The 22,848-nt window shown below is 35.1% G+C and overlaps 1 protein-coding gene across 2 annotated transcripts in view; it reads left to right on the top strand.

The window, feature by feature from the left end:
* The window catches only part of PIWIL4 (piwi like RNA-mediated gene silencing 4), a 92,694-nt gene that overhangs the window by 39,072 nt on the left and 30,774 nt on the right, over positions 1-22,848 (top strand). For both annotated transcript variants that reach the window (XM_074216482.1, XM_074216483.1), the window contains exons 6-10: positions 10,460-10,581; positions 11,922-12,002; positions 14,843-15,040; positions 16,493-16,604; positions 19,599-19,722. In XM_074216482.1, the coding sequence (XP_074072583.1) occupies positions 10,460-10,581; positions 11,922-12,002; positions 14,843-15,040; positions 16,493-16,604; positions 19,599-19,722 (637 nt within the window). The remainder of the gene's footprint in view (positions 1-10,459; positions 10,582-11,921; positions 12,003-14,842; positions 15,041-16,492; positions 16,605-19,598; positions 19,723-22,848) is intronic.

The following is a 22,848-nucleotide window of genomic DNA, read 5'->3' on the forward strand; positions in this document are numbered from 1 at the left end:
CATGCTCCTTCTGACAGCTCTTGTAAATTAGAAAGTTCATATGAGTTATCAATATCTTTTTCCTGTGCAGGAATACAAACAGTTCAGCATCATCATATTCCTCATAGTTAGTCCCTTTCTTCCACTCACTCTATAGTTCACCAGAGCCCTGTACTTGGAGATCAAACTTTTTGTTCAGCTCTGGTCATCTCAAGAGGAAAGTTTGAATATCCCCTGTTTCATTGAAAATCCATCTTTTACCCTGAAAGAGGATGTTCAGTTTTGCTGGGTAGGTGATTCTTGGTTGTAAACCAAGATCTTTTGCCTTCCAGAATATCATATTCCAGTCCCTACGAGCCTTTAATGTAGATGCTGCCAGATCCTGTGTAATCTTGACTATGGAGCCTTGGTAGTTGAATTGTCTGTTTCTGGCAGCTTTTAGAATTTTCTCCTTGATTTGGGAGTTTTCAAATTTGGCTATAATATTCCAAGAAGTTTTTCTTTTGGGATTTCTTTCAGGCGGTGACCAGCGAATTCTCTTGATTTCTATTTTACCCTCAGCTTCTAGGATCTCGGGGCAATTTGCTGTATTATTTCTTGAAAAATGAAGTCTAGGCTCTTCTCCTGGTTGTGGCTTTCAGATGGTCCAATAATTTTCAGATTATTTCTTCTGAATCTGTTTTCTAGGTCAGTTGTTTTTCCAATGAGATATTTCATATTTTCTTCTAATTTTTTGCCTCTTTTTGGAAGAGTTTTATTTCTTCCTGCTTTCTTGCAAAGTCATCAGCTTCTTTTAGTTCCATTTTGAATTTGAAGGAGTTATTTTCTTCAGAGAGCTTTTTTATCTCCTTTTCTAGCTGTCCAATTCTGCTTTTTAAGGCATTCTTTTCCTCATTTGCCTTTTGTTTTGCTTTTTTCCATTAGGCCTAAGCTGGTTTTTTAACATATTATTTTCTTCAGTATTTTTTTGTATTTCTTTCACTTTGTTGCTGATTTGGTTTCCATGATTTTTCTGCATTGCTCTCATTTCCCCTCCCAATTTTTCCTCCACCTCCCTTAATTGCTTTTCAGAGTCATTTTTGAGCTCATCCACAGTCTGAACCCATTTTCTATTTCTCTTGAAGGTTCTGGATATGGAAACTTCAATTTTGTCATCATCTGAGTATGTGTTTTGATCTTCCATAGGACTGAAGTAATTCTCTGTGGTCAGATCCTTCTTTTTCTGTTGTTTACTCATTTCCTCAATCCAAGACTAATTTACAGCACTTCCAAGACTTTGGGGTTTTTTTAGGGGGGGGACACCCCACTGGGACCTTTATTCCTCCAAGGTCTTATGTTCTCTAGCCTATGCTTTGATATGCAGATAACCACAGCATTGCCCTCTGCCCTGAGCCTAGAAGGTGAGATCCATCTATCTTCCTAAGGAAGCCCAAACTGCAACTTGGGTCTGAGTGTAGGGAAACAGCAGAGTCCTACACCAAGGAGAGCAGAGAAATCTCTGAAGACTTCCCTTACCATCTCTGGGGGTGCAGGCTGTTTTCTCCCAATTCCCACTGCAGGTTCTGTGGCCGGTGCTCCTCACTCCATGCTCACCCAGGTGCAGCAGAGTTTTCTCACTGCCCCTTCAGGCTGTTGTGGGTGATCTCTGGGCTGGGCTTCCATGAGCTGGGATGTGCCATAGCTTTTTTCCCAACCCCCTGTCCACACCTTTCCCCACTGAACTTCTAAGTTTTCTTGGACTGGGAAAATGTATCAATCTTTCTGTGGGTTCTGCCCCCTCTAAATTTTGGCTAGAGCCATCCTTTGTTTTTGGGGGGTTTGGGGGGTTGGGGTTTTCAGGAATGCTGCTTTCACACTGCCATCTCGGCTCCCTATTTCACCTTTTTTTAAAAGGTTGATATCAGTCATGTTAATTGAAATTCCACAACTTTGATAGCGTTTTACAAACTACTATCAGAAATGTCCTCTCTGCGCATTCTTGAGGACCATTTCCATTCATGAACCCTCAAGGCTGCTCAGATGCTTGCTCTACTTATTGGTGTAACTTAAATTTGTTTCAGACAGTTACATTTCTTTTTGGGGGGGGGTTGCAAGGCAGTGGGGTTAAGTGGCTTGCCCAAGGCCACACAGCTAGGTAATTATTAAGTGTCTGAGGCCAGATTTGAACTCAGGTACTCCTGACTCCAGGGCAGGTGGTTTATCCACTGTACCACCTAGCCACCCCTAGACAGTTACTTTTAAGGTGCTGAATAAAGAAGAGTGCACCATGATCTGGTTATGTAGCATTTTCATTTAATTTTGAGTTGGAGAATTTGTTAATCATTACTCCTTTTCAGTATTTTGCAGTTTGAGTTAATCGAGTATTAGTATGTTAAATCAGCAATCCTTCACTTCTTTCTTTGTAATCTATTTCATGATATTATTATTGCTAATTGAAGATGGTCTTATTCTTGGAAGTGTAGATTTAGGCACTGTGTAATATTGGTTCCTACTGTTAATATAGTATTCTGTAATCAGTTTGATACTTTTTGAACTGAGTTTTGCTTAGTCACTGAAAGCATTTATGATTTCTCTTTAGGGATGTATCTGAAAGTGTCTGACCCATCTCCTTCATTTTCAAATGCCTTCATTATAACCACAGAAGCTGCAGGATCATTTTTCCATAGTAATCTACTATTTGAGTGGTGGTTCTGAACAAAGAGTGCCTTTTACCTAGTGTGAGCAACACTTTAGTCACATACTGTCTTTTGACTATTAGAAATGTACCTTTGTGGGATTAATCATTCCTCAAGTTTAGAGCATTGATAATTACATAAAGAATGATTTCCTAGCACCATTTAATGTTTTACACTGATAAGAGTTAGAAAGTACTTTAAAACAAATTTAAAAGGCACTCTATAAATATTAGATCCAGTAACTATGAATATTAATTATTTTTCTATGAAATCATTTGAAGCTTTTCTTTTCTATTAGGAATGATGTTCTCTCTCTCTTGTAAGATTTTTTTTTCTTTTTGCTCACTTTTGCTCTATACACTTACATTTTAGCTGTCCTCTTTAATCAGTGTTTGAATATCCTATCAGATCTATTATAGTAGATATAATCATTTAACAAATAATTACAAAGCAAATACAGTGTGTAGGGTACTGCATTAGGTGGTTCCCAATTATAGGTAAGGTACATTCCCTGCCTTTATAACTTATGGGCTAATAGGAAGATAAGATATGAGTACAGATTAGTTTAGCTAGGGGCTGGACCTATGCTTTAATTAGTATAGTGAAATCTTATGTGAGGGAACTTCCTTCATCAGTGGAAAATGTCACTTTTTTTGCAATTTATAATTTTCTAGACCTGATTTGATTCACTGGGAAATTAAGTGATTTGCTCAATGTCAAATAGCTAGCATATACCAGTGGGGAGACTTGAACCCAAATATTTCAGACTTTGAGGACAGGATCACTCTACTTACTATAGCATTCTGCTTCTCTATATACTGATCAGTATAGCATGCAGTGTCACATAGATATATCAGAGTCAAGCAAAACAAAGTCATGTGAAGATTAGGGAAGCTTTTATAAAGTTATGGCACTTGATATATCCCTGAAGAATGAGTATGTAATTTAAGTAGATTTAAGTTCTTTATATTATTCAATTTGTCTTATTTATCTTGAAAATGAGTTTTAGTTCTGATTTAATCATTTATATATAATTATTTCTGTATCTAGATATTTGATTCAAAGTTGCTGAAGCTATTATTGTCCTTGAAAATTGTCTCTTAAACTGGGTTCTGCACACAGCAGACCCATAGTAAATATTTGAAAGTAGAATAAATGCCTCTCTGAGAAGCAATATGGTACAATGGAAAGAACAGGAGTTTTTTGGGAGAGCTTATGGGTTCAACCCCCAGATGTACTTGTTATCATCCATTGAGGAAGTGTAATGAATAGAGTATTGGGCCCAGAATCACAAAGTCCTGAGTTCAAATCCAGTATGAAACATTTACTAGCTGTGTGACTTTGGGTAAGGCACTTAAAAAAAATCTCAAAAAAAATCTCAGTTTCTCAAATTTAAAATGGGGATAGCCCCTACAATCTAAAGTGGCTGTAAGGATTAAATGACATAACATTTGTAAAGCATTTAGCATAGTGACTTAGTAGGTATTTAGTTGGTGCATAATAATATTTTAAAATATTTATTAAATATTAATTAGGTAGCACAGTGGATAGAGTATTGGACCTGAAGACAGGAATATTCCTTTTCTTTATTTCAAATCTGGCCTCACACATTGACTGTGTGGCCCTGGGCAAGTCACTTCACCCTGTTTGCTTCAGTTTCTTCATTTGTAAAATGAACTGGAGAAGAAAAAGGCAAACCACTTTAATTATCTTTGCCAGGAAAACCCCAAATGGAGTCATGGACACACCTGACATGAATGAACAGCAAGAAATTAATTAGCATTGATAATAATATTTGAAAAGTGCTTAGCACAGTGTAGATGTGCCTAGCACTTGGTGATGGTGTTTGTCCTTCATTCTTGAAGAATAACATGACATCAAGGAGATGATGCCATCACAAGCAGAGGAACTGGATTTGAGAGAGGGAGTGCTGTGCTAAGTCACCAGCCTTACTTCTCTAGAACCATCTGGGTCCAGTGGCTAGATATGAGTTAGGACAGCTGGAGATGGCCCTGGATGTGAGGCAATCAGGGTTAAGTGATATATGCCCAAGGTCACAAATCTAAAGAGTATCAAGTGTCTGAGGTTGGATTTGAACTCCCATCCTTTTGACTCCAAGGCCAGTGCTCTATCCATTATGCCATCTACCTTCCCTAGGAGCTATTTAAATGTCATTATTATTATGACTGAGTAAGTCACTTCATCTCCCTGGGTCTCAATTTCCTCATCGATAAAATGAGGAGGTTAAAGAAGATGACTCAATATATGTTGTTCTTGCATTACTTTTTTAGGTAAGAGCATTCAAATTTTATTTAAAATTTTCCTTTTTTGTCATAATTTTTATTCTTTGTTTACAAACTCATCTTCTATATGGATCTACAAGATTTTTTTATGCTTTTTTAAAAAAATAGTGTAACATTAGGTATTTAGATTGTTCACCTATTTTTAATTGGTTGTGCCATGTAGAACAAAAACCTGTTCTGAATCTTCTTTCATACTATTTTCCATTTTTCTCAGTGGTTCTTGTGTCATTTGTTCCAAGAGTCTATACATTAATTTATTCTCTTGTCCAAGCAGACTGACTTGTGCCTCCCTAGCAGGTATGGGGCACTGTTAGAACTACAAAGCCGTGTCTTCTGCTTCGTTTGTCTGCTGTGATTTTTCCTGGCATCCCAATAGCCTTGCAGACAGCTGTTTTGTGGCCTGAATGAGAGTTATTGTCATGTGATTTTTGTTTGGAAGAAGAATATACCTAGTCTGTATGTCATTTATATTTTGTCAGTTGGCTGCCACATGTTTCTAGTCCTCATTTGGCTGATTTGCCAGTTATTGAGGTGATGCTTATTGTAAAATTTTTGCCTCCATAACCAGATGTTAAACTAATGACTTTTTAAGAATATGGCTTATCCAAAGCAGGTACCTAATAGATACTTTTCCTTTAAAAAAAAATCATACATAGTGAAGAAGTAAATTTTACCCAAGCATTAGTTAATTGTCTTTTGATTAGTTAATTGTCTTTTGAAGTTATAATTGATAACAAAAACTCCACCTATATCATGAGATAGAAAAATCTTGACAACTGTAACATTCCTGGTAATTTTTCATGACAGTAATTTTCCCAGGCAGCAAGCTCCTGTAGATCTTCTAAGTTCCTTTTTTATTTTTCCCGAGGTGGGGCAAGGCAGTGGGGTTAAAGGACTTACCCAGGGTCTCACAGCTAGTAAGTATCAAGTGTCTGGGGTCAGATTTGAATTCAGGTCTTCTTGACTCTAGAGTGCTCTCTCTATTGCAGCTCCTTGAAGTTCTGTGCTTTAGAGTTGTGTCTTCAAACATCAACCACAGTACCTTATACTCTAGACTTTGCTAGGACTTTGATATGTTGTCATATTCACTATTCATTATATAATCTTGTTTTCATCTTCAGCACATTTCTTTTTTGAAATGTAATTTTGATAGTTCCTTCCTCTTGAGAGAGAGGTGGAGACTATGGATGTGAAATGTTGGGTTGGCTATTTTATTGGGTAATTTTACTTTACTATTTTTAAATGTTATAAGGTAGGGTTCTGTAGAGATGGAATAATATGGTAGGAACAATATTCTGACTCCTCTTTCCTGTGCTAGTTAGATTAGATTTTCTTTATTTTATTTAAGCATTCCTCAAAACTTGGTTGACTCAGACTGTTGGTGTTGTCTGTCTTTCATTTTCAAAAAGGAACAATAATATCGTGCTATTGCCCAGGAAATGTTACAGGGTGGTCTATATAAGATTCAAGAATATGAACAAATTCATGACTTTTGACTTTGAGGCATAGTAAAACAAAATTTATTATGTATTAGTAAAGTCAAACAAGTAGAGAAATTCATCAGTAATACTGACTGTATTTCTTTGGGAAATTTAGCAAAGTAAAGAGATAAAAATGCAGTTACAAGGTTTTGCAACAGGGCTGTTCCTCTAAGGGAATAAGCAGCAAGGCAGACAGAGAAAGATAAGAACTTTTAAATGAAAGCATAGTGTGGTATCTGTTCTGGGAGGAGTTGGGGGAGAAGTTAGGGTGGTGCTAGAGAGGGACTAAGGAGAGGGTAATATATAGACCAAGATTAAGTTTACTGAGCCTGTCCTGAAGGGTCAACTTAGTGTTCAGGATCTCTTTGGAGGAGCTAAAGATATATGATGGAATCTCCTCTTCTTCCACCTGCCAGCCTCCTTTTTTGGTAAGATAGCTTTGATGTACCAGTTGTAGGTGTCTTCTGTAATAATGGGAGTTATTTATTTTTAAATTATACACATATTTGTTTTCTAATTACATACAGTGGTAGTTTCTACCAATTATTTTTTTTGGTAAGGCTTTGAATTTTATAATTCTTTTCTCCTTCCTCCCTTCCCTCTCCCTTTGGTAGTTCTTGATATATTCTTTCATGATATGCAGATAAAAACAGAATGTATTAAGAGGAGAATCAGATACAAAAGGAAGAAAGAAAACATTAGATAGCAAAATTATGTAACACATAAGACAACTTTTAAAAACTGAAGATAATAATTTTTGGTCTTTGTTTGAACTCCATAGTTCCTTCTCTGAATACAGATGGTATTCTCCATCACAGATCCCCTAAAATTGTCCCTGATTATTGCACTGATGGAGTGAACAAATAGGTAACAAAGGGATGGAAGTCAAACATACAAGATGGTGTCTTGTTAGTATCAAATCATCAGAAGAAGGAAAAGATTAACTACTTAACTTTAGGCTTTCTTAGTATAAGGTTACCACAAGAGGGAATACATGCTGGCAGAGGAAAGAATAGGTTAGGGGCGGCTAGGCAGCACAGTGGATAGAACACCAGCCCTGGAGTCAGGAGGACCTGAGTTCAAATGTGGTCTCAGACACTTAATAATTGCCTAGCTGTATGACCTTGGGCAAGTCACTTAACTCCATTGCATACAATTTTTAAAAAAAAGAATAGGTTAACAATTTGACATGGTCAGCACATAAAGAAACAAATTAATTATTTGTTGACCTAACATTTTTCTCTGTCTAATATTTCTTCTGCTACAATGGATTGATGTCTTGACTTGCATGTTAATTGGATTTAAATGAGGCAGAGTTGTACAAAGTTGTTAGCCTCTTCCCATCTCTTCCTTCTTTCCTAAGACCTAAGCATTGGGATGCTCTTCTGATACTTGGCTGATAAATTGTGAAGAGCAACTTAAGGAAGAAAACTTCACTCAAATGAATTGCTTGGTGACTTGTGTCACTGTCCTTCTGTTGCTGTGATTCAATAGCTGTAGCTGTTGGATATTTCATTTTGTTCTAATATTGAATCCAAACTACTGTCATCTGAGTCAGGCCTAGCCTGGAGCAGCTTGTATTGGGCTGGTGGAAAAAACAAAAAAGCATTAATAAAAGTTTAAAAGAAATCTAAGTTGATCATTACATTCTCTGTACATATACATTAGTTTCTTTAGTTTTTTCCTCTTTGGAATTTCTCTTTGAACCTTCTTAATTCTTTAAACTTTAGAGTTTTCATCCTACTGCAAAGATTATTTTGCAGAGTTTTATTGTTTGGCCTTCTTTCTCACAGAATATCCTGACATCAGGGAGATGATGCCATGGCATGCAAGTGAATTAGATTTGAGTAAAGGGGTGCTGTGCAAAGTCATCAACCTCACTTTCTCCTCTAGAGTCATCTGGATCCAGTGGCTAGATATGGATCAAGATCACTGGAAATGGCCTTGGAAGGCCTTGGTCTTTACTGGGTCACAGTTTGATTGAGGTAATTTCCATTCAGTCATTAAGGTTAGGTTAGAGAGAGATGAGGCAAAGAGGCCAAAAATGAACACTTCCAAAAAAGAGGAAAAAAATTTGTTGAGAAATCCACAGAATTTTTAAGTAATTAAGGCAGGAAAGAAAGAAAAACCAAAAGAGCCTATTTTGCATGATCAAAAAAAATAAATAGCCAAACAAAACCTCCCAAAACTCAACAGTCTGAGAGGGGAAGACAGTGTTGCTATTTGCATTCACTCTGAACCAGTCAGGGCCAAAACAGGGACCAGACTTTAGCTTTGAACATCTTATCACCTGGCTGATTCACTGTACCCTTTGAAATTTTCCTCTCCAAAGCTAAAATTTTGAATTTTGACTATAGTATTCCTAGGAATTTTCACTTTGGGGCTTCTTTCAGGAGGTGACTAATGGATTCTTTGTAGTTTCACTTTGCCTTTTTTAATTCTAAGAGATCTAGGCAGTTTTCTTTTATGATATCCAGTCCTTGGCTTAGGATTCTTGCATTCCAGTGGTCCAATGATTCTTAAAATTAATTCTCATTAAACTGCTTTCTAGATCTGTTGTTTGTATTATAATACCTTACATTTTCACCTTTTTCAATATTTTGACATAATTTTAATATTTCTTGTCTCATGAAGTTATTAGATTCTTTTTGGTACATTTTACTTTTCAGGAAGTTTGGTTTTTAGGTAAGGTTTTCTACCTCTTGTACTAAACTGTTAATTCTTTTTTTCTAAGCTTTCTTCCTAGCTGTCATTTCTTTACCAGTTCTTTTCTCTATCATTCTCAATTTACTTATAAATTTATAAAATTTATAGTTTTAAATTCAAATTTAAATTCATTTGTAATAAAAATTTCAAACTTGTGTAATTTTTTCTAGGAATTCTAACTGATCTTGTAAGGAAGCTGTGCAGTTCTTTGAGGGTTTGTTTGTAGATGTTTTAGATATATTTTATTCTTCTTAGGTTATGTCTTCATCATTCCTCCCCCTTCTTTTTTTGCTTAGTCATTCTTCTATCCATATGCTTCAGAAAACTCAACTTTCTGGCCTGGTTGGGAGTTTTAGGGTTTTAGTTAGTGATTTCTGGAATGAGGGGGCTGAGTTTAGAATCTCTTCTTGGTGACCCTGTGCAAGTTGCTTTTCCTGGTCTAGACATTAGGTACTTCATTATCTCTGGCAGTCTCCCACGGGAGCTGAGTTAGTGTTCCCAGCTGCTTGCATTTGCTGGCTTGTTTGGCTATTTTTTTTTTGATCATGCAGAATAGGCTCTTTTGGTTTTTCTTTCTTTCCTGCCTTAATTGTTTAAAAACTCTGGATTTTTCAACAAATTTTTTTCTCTTTTTTTTGGAAGTGGTCATTCTTGGCCTCTTTGCCTCATCTCTCTCTAATTTAACTTTAATGACTGAATGGGCATTACCTCAATCAAACTGTGACCCAGGAAAGACCAAGGTTTAAAAGGCCAAGCCAAAAGACATAGCTCCCCATTTGCTCCCCCCAATCTTCCTATGTATTGTCAGTGATTAGCTCTGAGCATTCTAACTCAGAGCTCTAGACCCTGAGTCTATGATCTTTTGTCCATCCCTACTCCAGATTTCCTGCTATAGTTACTTGCCTATGGGTCGAATTTGTAATGTTGGGATGAAAAGATAACTCAATCTAGTTCCTCATTTAATTTCTCTAGTTTGGTGTTCTTAGATAATTTTTGGAGTAATTGTAGCTCCCTGAGCAGATCCAGATTCTCAGACCATAAATTCTATATTCTTTTAGAGAGTAGAAAGAATTGGGCTATTTTTCTTCTTTTTTTGAAAAAATCAGGGAGACACTTTGAACAACAATAACCAGCAAAACATTTTTTTTTTTACTGATTGCAGTAAATGAAATGATGATGATTAATTATATACTAACACTTGGAGGTTTAAAGCTCCTTTTAAATTGTTTTATGTTAAACGTGATGTTCTATTTTTTAATTCTCTATCTTTCTTGGGATAAGTGATTATTAATATATAAATTTTTTCTTTCCACAGGTCACAAAATTGTCAGGTGAAACTCAAAAAGGCATTAATGTAACAATTACTATTTCATTAATAAGTGAGCTACCATCAAGTTCTCCTACATGCATTCACTTTTTCAATATTGTCTTCAAAAAGTAAGATATCTTAAACAGAAATTTCTTTTAGGTTAATGATACCAGGTACTGGGTTACTAAAATTAGAAAATGATTTATAGTTAACATTCTGAATAATATTGTATGGAAGCCTTCTTCCATTCGGTGTTGAAATGAAACTTTTTGGTGAATCTTCTATGTTATTGTGTCTTGCTTTTATCCCAGTAGGTGTTGGTGCTTATGATAAATAGAAAATACTTATCTGTGGCTGGATAGAATACACAGAAAACTTGTGTCTTGAAATATATGCTTGTAATCAAAGGGAGAACTGGCCAAAAAATAGGAAACTTTCATATGCCTTATTGTAGGGGAGCCATTTAGGTATCTTTTGTGTGCTGAATAATTTGGATTTGTTCACCAGTTCACTATCAGTCTGAAAAAAGACAAGAAAGCATCTTCCTAACATTATCTGCCACTTTCTAAATCAGCTTACCTGAATGGTGGTACCTTCAAATTGAGTGGGTCTTTCTTGATTTCCCCCAACCCCCATGCTAGTTTCTTCCCTTATTACCTTATGTTTTTAAATACATTTTTCCCTGTTCTCTCCCTTTATAGAATGTTAACTCCTGAAGGTAGGAACTGTCTTATCTGTCTTTGTTCACCCAGAGCCTAGTATAGTATCTATCTTTTATTAAATGCTTTGACACTGCATTGGTCTTTTCAGTCACATTCACAAAAAGTCATGAACGTTTTCTATGCTGTTTTCTTTAAGTATAATTAAACATTTTAATATTTTTGCTTATAGTATGCATAAAAGAATTCAGGTCCTGAGTCAAGTAAAGTTCAAAGAATACTGTGTATTTAGGTTCATCTTGTTGTTTTCAATATTGTTAATACATGTTCCTTAAAACTTACTGTTAAATTTTCATCATAAATATTGTATACCTCAAAACCCCACAAACTTTGAATTGGATCTGATTTATTATCTTGTTGATTGACTAGACTTGAGAAAATGATGAATCAGATTAAGCATGAAAGTGTGTCATAAATCATAAAGTTTGTTTATATTTATTTATATAATGTTTATTTCTTAGTACCCCTCTCATTGTTAATAAGAAAATTCTGGGCAGCTAGGTGGCAGGAGTTAGGGAGACCTGAGTTTAAATCAAGTTTTGTTTACTAACTGTGTGACCCAAGGTAGGTTATTTAATCCTGTTTGCCTCAGTTTCTTCATCTGTAAAATGAGCTGAAGAAGGAAATGTCAAATTCAATATCTTTGCCAAGAAAAGCTCAAATGGGATCGATGAGATGGACATAACTGAACACCAAGAAGTTCTGATATCATTGTGGAAAGCATAGCAAATATAAATGTTTCCTTATAGGATATTACGGAAGCTGTCTATGTACCAAATTGGACGGAACTTCTATAGCCCTTCAGATCCAGTGGAAATTCCTCAACACAAGTATGTTACTTGAATTTATTGCTAATTTAAAACTATTTTCTTTGGGTTGCTTGAGATGTGATGAATTTTAAAAAGTTTATTTTTCCCCCCTGGCAGGTGAATGTAGAATTGTAATAGAATAAACTGGATTTAAAAAAAAACAATTCAAGTGTTCCAGAAGGAATCTGCAAAATTAATTTAATTTTTAATATGATGAATAACTGAGATGAAATAATTCTTTATTTCTTATTATGTTTAATCTTCCAGCTGAAGTAAAATTTGGGGGGAGTCTTGGAGGTCAAGCTGAACTCATTCCTGAAATAGATCCTGAAGTAGGGAAATTTATAAAGCCAGTCAAATCAAGGAGAGAACCATTATGAACTATTTCAGGATACCAGAGGAGTTTTAGATAGGTTTTAGTGCTGACCTGGGAAATATAAAGAAAGTAACACCTTAAACCGGTCTATGGATTGGTGATGACAATTCTTCAAAGTCAGACCCTGGGATGGTGGTAGTTGATTATATGAACAAAGTGTTATGGCCTCAAATATACAAGGAATTGGGAGAAATTTGATGGCTTGCTATATAGAAAGCAAGAATGTAGGGTTCTTAATGGATCTATCTGTATCTATGTATGCATGCATATATGTATGTATGTATGTATCTTTGCCTTCAAGAAATTTAAACTTTTTTTTAAAACTAAAACTTTTTTTTCAAAAATCCCCTTTCTCTCCTTCCTATCTCTTCCTCTATTCTACTCCTCCCCTCCTCTCCCAATTCAACTTGAACTAGTTGTGGCTATGAATGGAGAGAAAGAGATATTATAAGTATATAATATAAAAACAGATGAGATTTGAAGATAGAGAGTGAGTGAGAATGGGGAATAAAGGATGACATTGCTAATATGAGTTTAATATGAGTGACTTAGGATGATGATGGTATACTTAGCAGTAAAGACTGGTGAGTTTGCAGAGACAGAACATGAGTTCTGTTTTGTATATGTTAAGTTTGAGATGCCTAATGGACATCTAGTTCAAAATGTCTAATACATAGTTGGTAATACAGGACTAGATTTAGATTTGATACTTATCTGCATAGATAGGATAAGTGACTCTATGGGAACTAATGAAGTTACTATATGAAAAAGTACAGAGAAAAAAAGAGAAAAGACATGATGAGGATGAAGATCTCTATAAGGAGACTGAGAAAGAGCATTCAGACAGGTAGGGGGGAGAGAACCAAGAGAGAGGTCAGGGTCATGAAAACTCAGAGGATATCCAGGAGGAAAATGGTCAGCTGCAAAAACTACATTTGGAAATTTCAAAGAATCATCACTGGTTACTTTGTAGGAAACTGTTTCAGTTGAATGATGACAGAACAGAACAAAGAGAACCATGGAAGCAGTGAACATCGATTGTGTTTTCCAGTATTTTAACTTTAACATTGAGTACAAATGTATTCTACTATGGTTCCTAATGAGGATTGTTTAATCTGGTGAAGGTTTTATTTTGAGGATGGGGGAGAGTTGAAAGTGATTGTTTATAGCAGGGAAGGAACCAGGAGATAGGAAGAGATTTAAGATTTGTGGGAGATGGATCATGATATGTGTAGTTCTGTTGTTTTATCGGGATAATTGTATACTACTTTCACATTTTTATATTTTTCTTTTCATGCATCCTAATTATGAGAAATGAAAATTCTACTCCCTTATTTCTTCTTTATATTCTTCCCTTCTTCAAAACCTGAGAACAAAATCAGACCACCTCTAGGTCCTCTTTTGTTTTTTCCCTTATGTAACAACTTCTTTGCCTTTTGAAGACATAAAGGTCCTGAAGTGACTTATTTCTTCTCTATAAGAATGTTAGCCAAATTATCTTTCTAAGTTTCTTCTGATTCCTGCATTTGTATTACAAAGTTTACTCATTTACTAGATAGGGTGCTGAATTTAGAGTCAGATGAGAGTTTAAATCCTGCATCACATCATTGCTATTTCCGTGATCACTGGCAAATCACCTCTTTCTCAGCTTACTTATATGCAAAATGGAGTAATCGTAACACTTACCTTTCAAATTTTGTGAGGATCAAATGAGATGCCATATGTAAATCTCTTTGCAAATCTTTAAACCCTACAATTATCCTTTCCACATCATAACTTTACTGTAATATTGTTGTTTCAATATATTGTGGGTCAGCATAAGAAATTAAATGGGATTTTTTTTAGAAGTTTTGTGAAAGTCACAGATGATATGAAAAAGCAGCAGATGTCACAGAAAAAAATTTAAAGATCAGAAATGCATAAAATATATATAATATATAAGGTACTTATTATAAAAAAACAAAAGAAAAAGAAAAAATTCAGACTTCTTCTCTGGTATGAAGGGAGGGTCCCTTATTCCCACTTGTAAAGGATAACTGTATCTAAATGCTAGCTCTTATTGTTGTTGATATTTTAATTTGGCAGGAGAAATACTCAGACCATTTGGTGGTCAGTCAAACATTTATTAAATCACCTTCTATGAAACCAGTGACATCATGTATCCTTGAAGTATAGAAGTCTTGTTCTTGTTCATTCATCTGAGTCATTTCCAACTCTCCACATTCCCATTTGGGATTTTCTTGGCAGTTACACTGGAGTAACCACACATGAAGTGGTTTTCTTTTTCCTTCTCCATTTCGTTTTACAGATGAGGAAACTGAGGCAAACAGAGGTAAATGACTTACCCAGGGTCACATAGCTAGTAAGTATCTGAAACCAGATTTGAATTTAGGAAGAGTCCAAGCACTCTATCTACTGAACTGTCTAGCTACTTGATAGAAGTCTATGAATGATTTTTAAACATTTTAATTTCTTTTTCCATAAGATTGTCCCTGTGGCCCGGATTTTCAGTTTCTGTCTCCAAATTTGAAAATAAGCTCATGTTTTCTGCCAACGTGTCTCATAAAGTCTTACGTAATGAGACTGTTCTTGAATTCATGTCTGACATATATAACAGAAGGGACAAGTTGCGCTTCAAAGAAAACTGTGAAAAGGAGTTGCTAGGATGTATTGTCCTCACAAGGTAAGGATACTGCATTTTTTACTTGGTTGCATTTGACTCTTAATGATTCACAGTGATTAGGAGATGGAATGACAAAAAGGTACTGGTGGATTTCTTTAGGTCTAGATTCATTACCTCTTCTAAGGTCACAGTTAGCTAATCTGATTATTTATGTAGATAGGCTTGGGAGCCTGAAAAAGTTAGGCATGGTGTTTGTTAAAATTATTCAGTCATTTTTTCAGTCATGTCCTACCCTTTATGACCTCATTTGGGGTTTTCTTGGCAAAGATACTAGAGTGGTTGCCATTTCCTTCCCTAGATCATTTTACAGATCAGGAAAATGAGGCAAACAGAAAAGTGACTTGCCCAGGATCACAGCTAATAAGTGTCTGAGACTGGATTTGAACTCGGGTTTTCCTGATTCCAGGCCTTGTGAACAGTCCTCTGAGCCACTCTGCCATTCCTGGGTATATTAATACACTCTGGCATTCCTTGCTCCTAGGGAGTCTGAAACTGTAATACATTAGATTGAGAGTCTACACTAAGGGGATCCACCTTATTGCTTAAAGAGGGCTAAGCCAATCAGAAACAAAGCAAATCAAGCATCAGGCACTAATCAGTACTGATTTACTCAGTAAACTCTAATACTCCCATTGACTCTGTGATCAAATATTTTATTTATATCTCATCTTTTAAAAATTTCTATTTTTGTGGAAGTTTTTCAATGCAATAATATAGAAGTCCATATATTTTATTTATAAATAAGTAAATGTACAAATATTGAAATTCTTACTTTGGAAATTTTTGCTGATAGTAAAATTGGCCATGCATTCCATTAATAAAAATGAATGTGTGCCCCTCCCATGTGTATATTTACTATTTATAAACTTTATCTGAGTATTACTGTGTAACACACTTATTCACCTCAAAACAAAACTGGAAATGGGGAGTTTGTATGAATTTTACTGAACTGTTATTGCTTTAGAGTCAGAACCAGCCTTGTAATGGAGGAGTTGGAATGGGGCAATTTTCCCAATGCTAACTACCTAGCTGCTTCTATGAGTATCCTGGTACCAATTAAGTTGTAATAGCCCTGAGGACTGGGGCAGAAAAGGGTATGTTAGAAGTTTGCACTGGCAAGGAGGAAAATTGGAGGATTTATGGATAGGTGTGATGTATATATTCTATGATGAACTCAGGGATTATGCAAAAATTGTGGATTTTGGTCCATATTCCCATATCATAGTTTATTACAAATCTTTGAGGGACATGCCATAATCTCCTGGGTACCATTTTGAAGCCTGCTAGTTTAGACCTGCTAGGCAGATGAATTGAATTTTTCAGTTTACTTGAACTATGGATCAGAAGCAAAACCTCTGAGCCTAATCTGTTTCCTTACTGCTATTTGTCTTCTACTCTTGGAAAATTAAAAAAAAATTTTTTTGAAAAAAAAAGATTCTGATTTTCACCCAGGTACAATAACAAAACTTATCGGGTTGATGACATTGATTGGTCTGTGAAGCCAACTGACACCTTTGAGAGACATGATGGCACCAAGATCACCTACTTTGATTATTATAAGCAGGTATGTAAAAATTATGCCCAGGAAAACAATTATTCTACAGACTGAAGTAAAAGAGAATTGCTTTGCCCTAAATATGTTGAAAGGGTTTTTTTGGTGGCATTGTGAATAGAGGAAGACCAAAGCTTGATTCCAGCTTCAGATATTTAATAGCTGCATGACTTTTGGAACCTCAGTTTCCTCAGCTGTAAAATGGGAATCATAATCACCAAATGATATAATATTTCTACAGTACTCAGCACAGTGCCAAGCATGTAAAAGGTGTAAGATAAATTTTTATTGCTTTCCCTCTTCTCTATCTCCCAGATTTATTGTGAGAAATGCTATGTTTCCAAATTATGCTGCTATTTATAGATCATAAACTTAGAGCCAGAAGAAGGGACCCTAAAGGCCTTTGAATTCAATCCCTCATTTTACAAATTAGGAAACTGTGACAATATCATTAAAGGACTTAACTATGCTCCAGATAGGATTATAGATTTAGAGTTTGAAGGGACCTTGGATACCATCTAGTCCAACCTTCTTTTTTTACATATGAAAAAAATAGAATTAGAGAAGTAACTTGCTTATTTTCCTTACATAATTCCCTTTCAAAAAAAAACTCTTTTCCTCTGGTTCACTTCCTTACACTATCATTGGTCAATGAATCCTATGGCAATCTTCATTGATCATTAGAACAGTTGGAATAATTGGTTGAACCTGGCCATAAAGTGTCCAATTTATATCCAGATTAGTCTTCAGCATGGGAAGTTATTCTGAACCTTGAGGACAATAATCATTATATGACCATTTTGAGTAAAGAAGGCAGGTTATCAAAGAAAATCATAAACATGACTCCCATAAAACAAAAGAAGTAATTAATAGTAACAAAATAGAATGTACTAGATTAATATAGGATTTCTCATTCAAAATTATATGGTTTCATCTACTATAGATTTTTCATGGACAGTCTTTTAATTATGACCAAAATTGTTATAGGTATATAGGGAATATAAAAGTGATTATAAAGATGAGAACCCATACTTTGCTGTATTTTATAATCTGGTAGGGGAAATAGGATAGATAGAAATATTTAAAATGTTAATCAAAATATGGCTAATAGACTAGATAAGATTTGGTTGAGAGTTGATGTAGATTAAAAAAAGACTTTGTAAAGGAGGTGGCATAAGAGTTTTGGAGGGTGGAGTGTCAAAGAATCACAGACTAAAGGTTGGAAAGGACTCTAGAGGCCATCTTATCCAGTCTACACCCAAATAAGAATCCCTTCTACAACATTCCTTATAAGTGGGTATCAAACCTCTTGAGGACCTGTAGGAATAGGAACTCACTGTTCATCCAAAGCAGTCATTTGCTAACCCTTAAATATCAGGAAGTTTTCCCTCATGTTCTGCTTCTGGCAGAAGCTATCTATTGTCCCAGTGACCCTCTGGGTCATTGACAATAAATTTAATCCCTTCTCCCTATAACAGCTCTTCAGATACTTGAAGGTATTGATACTTTCTTTCTTCAAGAAAGTTGAGTCCTTTCTTTCTCCCAAGTTCTTCAGCTGGTGGCACTTTCTTCAGTCTTCTCACCATTGTTTTCATCTCCATTTCAGATTGTCTTGTGTCTCGCCTAAAATGTGGTGCCCAATACCAAACCTAATATTTCAGATGGTTTGATCAGAGCTAAGTACAGTGGAAAACTTTGGTCCCTTCCTTGTTCTGATGCCTTTCTTTATTTTTTTAATTTCATTTATTGTAAGGCAATGGGTTAAGTGACTTACCCAAGGTCACAGAGCTAGTTACTTATTAAATGTCTGAGGTTGGATTTGAACTCAGTTCTTTCTGACTCCAGGGCTGGTACTCTATCCATGGTACCACCTAGCTGCTCCTGATGCCTTTCTTAATGATAATGGCATAGCATTAAGTTTTTTTGATGATCACCACACTGCTAACTTATCTTGAACTTGCACTCCACTAAAACTTTCAAATCTTTTTCTACAAGAAATGATGTCTTGAAATGCCCCCCCATCTTGTGCTTCAGAACTTGATCTTTTGAATGCCTGTAGAACTTTAAATATTTTCATATTAAATTCCATTTTATTTTATTTCACCCAACAGTCTAGCTTTGTGAGATCTTTTTATATAGACCCTGTCATCCAGTAGCATATTTGTCCCTCTCAACTTTGTGTCAGCTACTGATAGCTGAAAAGCCTGTATTACATTCTATGCCATCACATCATTGAATAAAAGGTGAGCAGCACAGACTCAAAGGGAATCCCTGGAGCTTCCTCTAAGTTGAGATCAATCATTAGTGACTTAGTTTTGGGGTTCAGTTATTCAGCCAGTACTAAATATACTCTCAACTTCATCATAATCTAGTATAAAAATGCCACATTAAAATAGAAATGAATTCCCTTCAGGCTGCATATTGACTCAGAAAACCACAAGTTAATATAATTAATGTTTAATCTTACTTTCATTATCTTTGTTAAACATTTCCTAATTACATTTTAATTTGTTTCCAGCTGCACAAACAAGCTGAATTTGACTTCTGATAGCTAGCTAGCCTTTACATAGAATTTTAAGGTCTATTGGGAGGTAGGTGATGTTATTATCCCCATTTTATAGATGTGTAAGGTGAAGTGACTTCCCCAGAGTCACAAAGCTAGGAAAGGTCTGAGACTAGATTTGAAGTCAGGTCTCCCCAACTTAATTGCCAATGCTTTGTCCACCATGCCACTCAGCTATCTCTAGTATTCAAGTACTTAGCTCTCTATCTTGTCTGCATTTATTGCATGAAAGACTGTCATATGCTTTGTTGAATTTTAGTTTTTTCAAGTTAACAGAATTCTTTGTATACTCATCTAATAATAGATGTGTCCCTCTACAAAGAGGCAGTGATATTCAAGGTGTGTCAGCATTAATGGGTAGTAGTTGAGGAGGCTGAAGAATGACAAAATCAGAGTCTTATATTCTGTAGTTTTTTTTAACTCTTGAATCCTGTATTTTACAGCAATATGACATCAGCTTATCTGACCTAAGCCAGCCAATGCTTGTTAGTCGGTTGAAAAACAAGGGAATTGACAGTGGTGAAATCCGGATTGCTCACCTGATTCCTGAGCTCTCCTTTCTCACAGGTAAAATGCTAATGTCTTATAGTTCAAATATTTAGTTGGTATTGAGACACAGAGAGACATAGTGAAGAGTCAGCCTTGAAGCCAGGAGGATGACCTGGGTTTAAATCTTGTATAAATTACTGTCCTGATTTTGTTCACTTCTCTCTGTATTAGTTCATGTAAATCTTCTAGTTTTTCTGAAATAATTTCTTATTACCCAATAATATTCTATTACATTCATATACCATAACTTTTTTTTAGCCATTTCCCACTTAATAGGCATCCCCCAGTTCCCAATTCTTTGCCACCACAAAAAGAGAAACTATAAATATTTTTGTATATATAGTACCTTTTTATCTTTCTTTGATTTCTTTGGGGTATTGCTGGGGTCAAAGGGAACACATAATTTAAAAACTTGGGGGATTTTTGTAGTCTCAAATTATTTTCCAGAATGACTGATCCAGTTCATACTTCCACCATGAGTGCATTCTTTTATTTCTTGTTTATTGGTTGTGAATTTGACTTTTTTACTTTTGATAACAGTAATTTGGTTTTATTGATATAAGAAATCAAGTTAGCTAATGTCTTACCTTCGCCCCCTAACAACCCAGCTTCTAGATTTGTTTATTCAATGGCATTTCATTTTCACTTTTGTTGATCTCTCCTTTAATTTTCAGATTTTTATTTTGGTGCTTAATTGCAAGTTTTTAATTTGTTGGTTTTTTAGTTTTTTCTTTTTATTACTTACCCAATTTATTGATCTTTTTCTTTTGTTGATGAAAGTGCTTAGAAGTAGAAATTTCCCCTCAATATTGCTTTTCTGTATTCCCCAAATTTTGGTATATTGTCTTATTGTTTTTATGTTTAATGAAATTTATTGTTTCTATGATTTATTCTTTTACCCAGTCATTCTTTAAGATTAGATTATTAATCTTCAGTTATTTTTAATCTTTGCTTCAAAGGTTTTTTATTGAATATAACTTTCATTATAGTACATCAAAAATTTAATTTAATTCTGCTTTTCTAAATTTGTGAAATTTATTTGTTATGTCAGTTTTTTGAAGGTTCCATGTATCTTCAGAATGAGAAATACACACATACATACACACACACACACACACACACACACACACACACACACACTCCTTTCTATTTCCATTCAAAATTCTCCAGAAACCTGTCAGTCAAAGTGGTCTGGTTAGTCATTTTTTAAATTAGATTTATCTAGTCTGAGAGGGATTAATTGAAGTCCCCTGAGATTATAGTTTAGCTTTATATTTTTCCCTGTTACTAATTTAGTGTTTTCTCTAACAATTTAGATGCTATGTCATTTAGTGACACATGTTTATTATTGATATTAATTCATTGTCTGTCATTTATTTCAGCAAAACATTTTTCCAGTTTATCTTTTAATTAGGACTCCTTTTATTGTTTTTGTTGTAGTTGTAGTTATTGGAATCATGGTTGTTGTTCTTGATTTTTTTTTACCTCAGCTGAAGCATAATAGACTCTATGTCAGCCCCTTAATTTGATTATGTATATAGCCTAATGTTTCAAGTGTTTTTCTTTGATACAACACATTGTTGAATTCTGATTTCTCATCCAATCTACTTTTCTTCCCTTTTATGTGAGTTCATTTCATTTACAGTCATGCTATGATTATTAATTGCATAATTCTCTCCATCCTATTTTCTTTTGGATTAAGTGACTTGCCCAAGGTCACACAGGTAATTATCAAGAGTCTGAGGTCAAATTTGAATTCAGGTCCTCCTGACCCCTGGGCCGGTGCTCTTTCCTTTGTGTCACCTAGCTGCCCCTCATTTTGTTCTTTGTAGAATAATGCTCAATTTTGCTAAGTAAGTTAATCTTGGCTATAAGTCTAGATATTTTGCCTTTTGGAATCTTCTATTTTAATCTCTTTACTTTCATAGAGTGATTGCTAAATTCTTGAATTCACACCTCTGACTGTTTAGACTGGTTTTTTTTTTGACCCAGAAACTCTGGATTTTGATTGTATACTGGGAGTTTTCATTTTGGAATCTCTTTCAAGAAATAACCTGTGGATTCTTTCCATTTCTACTTTTTTTTTGATGGTTTCAAGAGATCTGAGTAGTTTAAGATTTCTTGGAGTATTTTGATTATCGATTTTTTTTTATCCTAGATTTCAAATAGTCCAGTGATTCTTAAATTTTCTCTACTTAATTGGGTTTCCGGGTGAGTTATTTATTCATTCATTCATTCATTTATTTATTTATTTATCTATTTATTTATTTATTTAGGTTTTTGCTAGGCAATGGGGCTAAGTGGCTTACCCAAAGCAACACAGCTAGGCAATTACTAAGTGTCTGACACCACATTTGAACCCAGGCACTCCCGACTTCAGGGCTGGCGCTTTATCCACTGCGCCACCTAGCTGCCCCTGAGTTATTTTTCCTATGTGATTTCTTTCTTCAATTTTTAAAAAATCTTTTGACCTTGATTCACTATTTCATAATGTGTCATAAAATAACTAATATTTGGCCAATTCAGATTTTCATGGATCTTTTTCTTGGATAAGCTTTTGTATCTTTTATTTCAAGCTGTTAATTCTCTTTTTCAGATCTTTCTTCATAGCTCTCATTTCTTTTCTAATTTTATTCTCTTACTTTCTCATTTAATTTTCAAAATAATTTTTAGCTCTTTTAAAAATTCTTGCTTCATATCTTCAAGAAATTTTGGTTGGACTTGTGCCCAAGTTGTGTTTTTCTTTGAGACTTTGCTTGTAGATGTTTTAGACTCATTCTCTTCTTCTGAATTTGTGTCTTAAGCATCCTTGTCTCCATAATAGCTCTTTTTTTTTTGGTGGGATTCTTTTTTGTTTGCTCATTCCTCCAGCCTACTGCCAAACTTGAGATTTATTTTAGGGCCAGACTCTGCACATTTCTGTTGGGTGGGGGGGAGGAATATCTGAGTCTGAGGCACTGTATTCTTAGAACCTCTCTTGCTGTCCTAGTGTATTGTTTTTTCTAGGATACAACTCACACTGGAGACCTACATGTTTTTATTGCTTTTTAAATGATGTGATCAGAAGGTTTGTACTCTTCTGGTCTGAACTCTGCAAATTCCTGACTCAGATTTGGGTCTAAGCTAACCCACATGCCTGTGGGT

The sequence above is a fragment of the Macrotis lagotis genome, chromosome 1, assembly GCF_037893015.1.
Source record: "Macrotis lagotis isolate mMagLag1 chromosome 1, bilby.v1.9.chrom.fasta, whole genome shotgun sequence".
Classification (NCBI taxonomy): domain Eukaryota; kingdom Metazoa; phylum Chordata; class Mammalia; order Peramelemorphia; family Peramelidae; genus Macrotis; species Macrotis lagotis.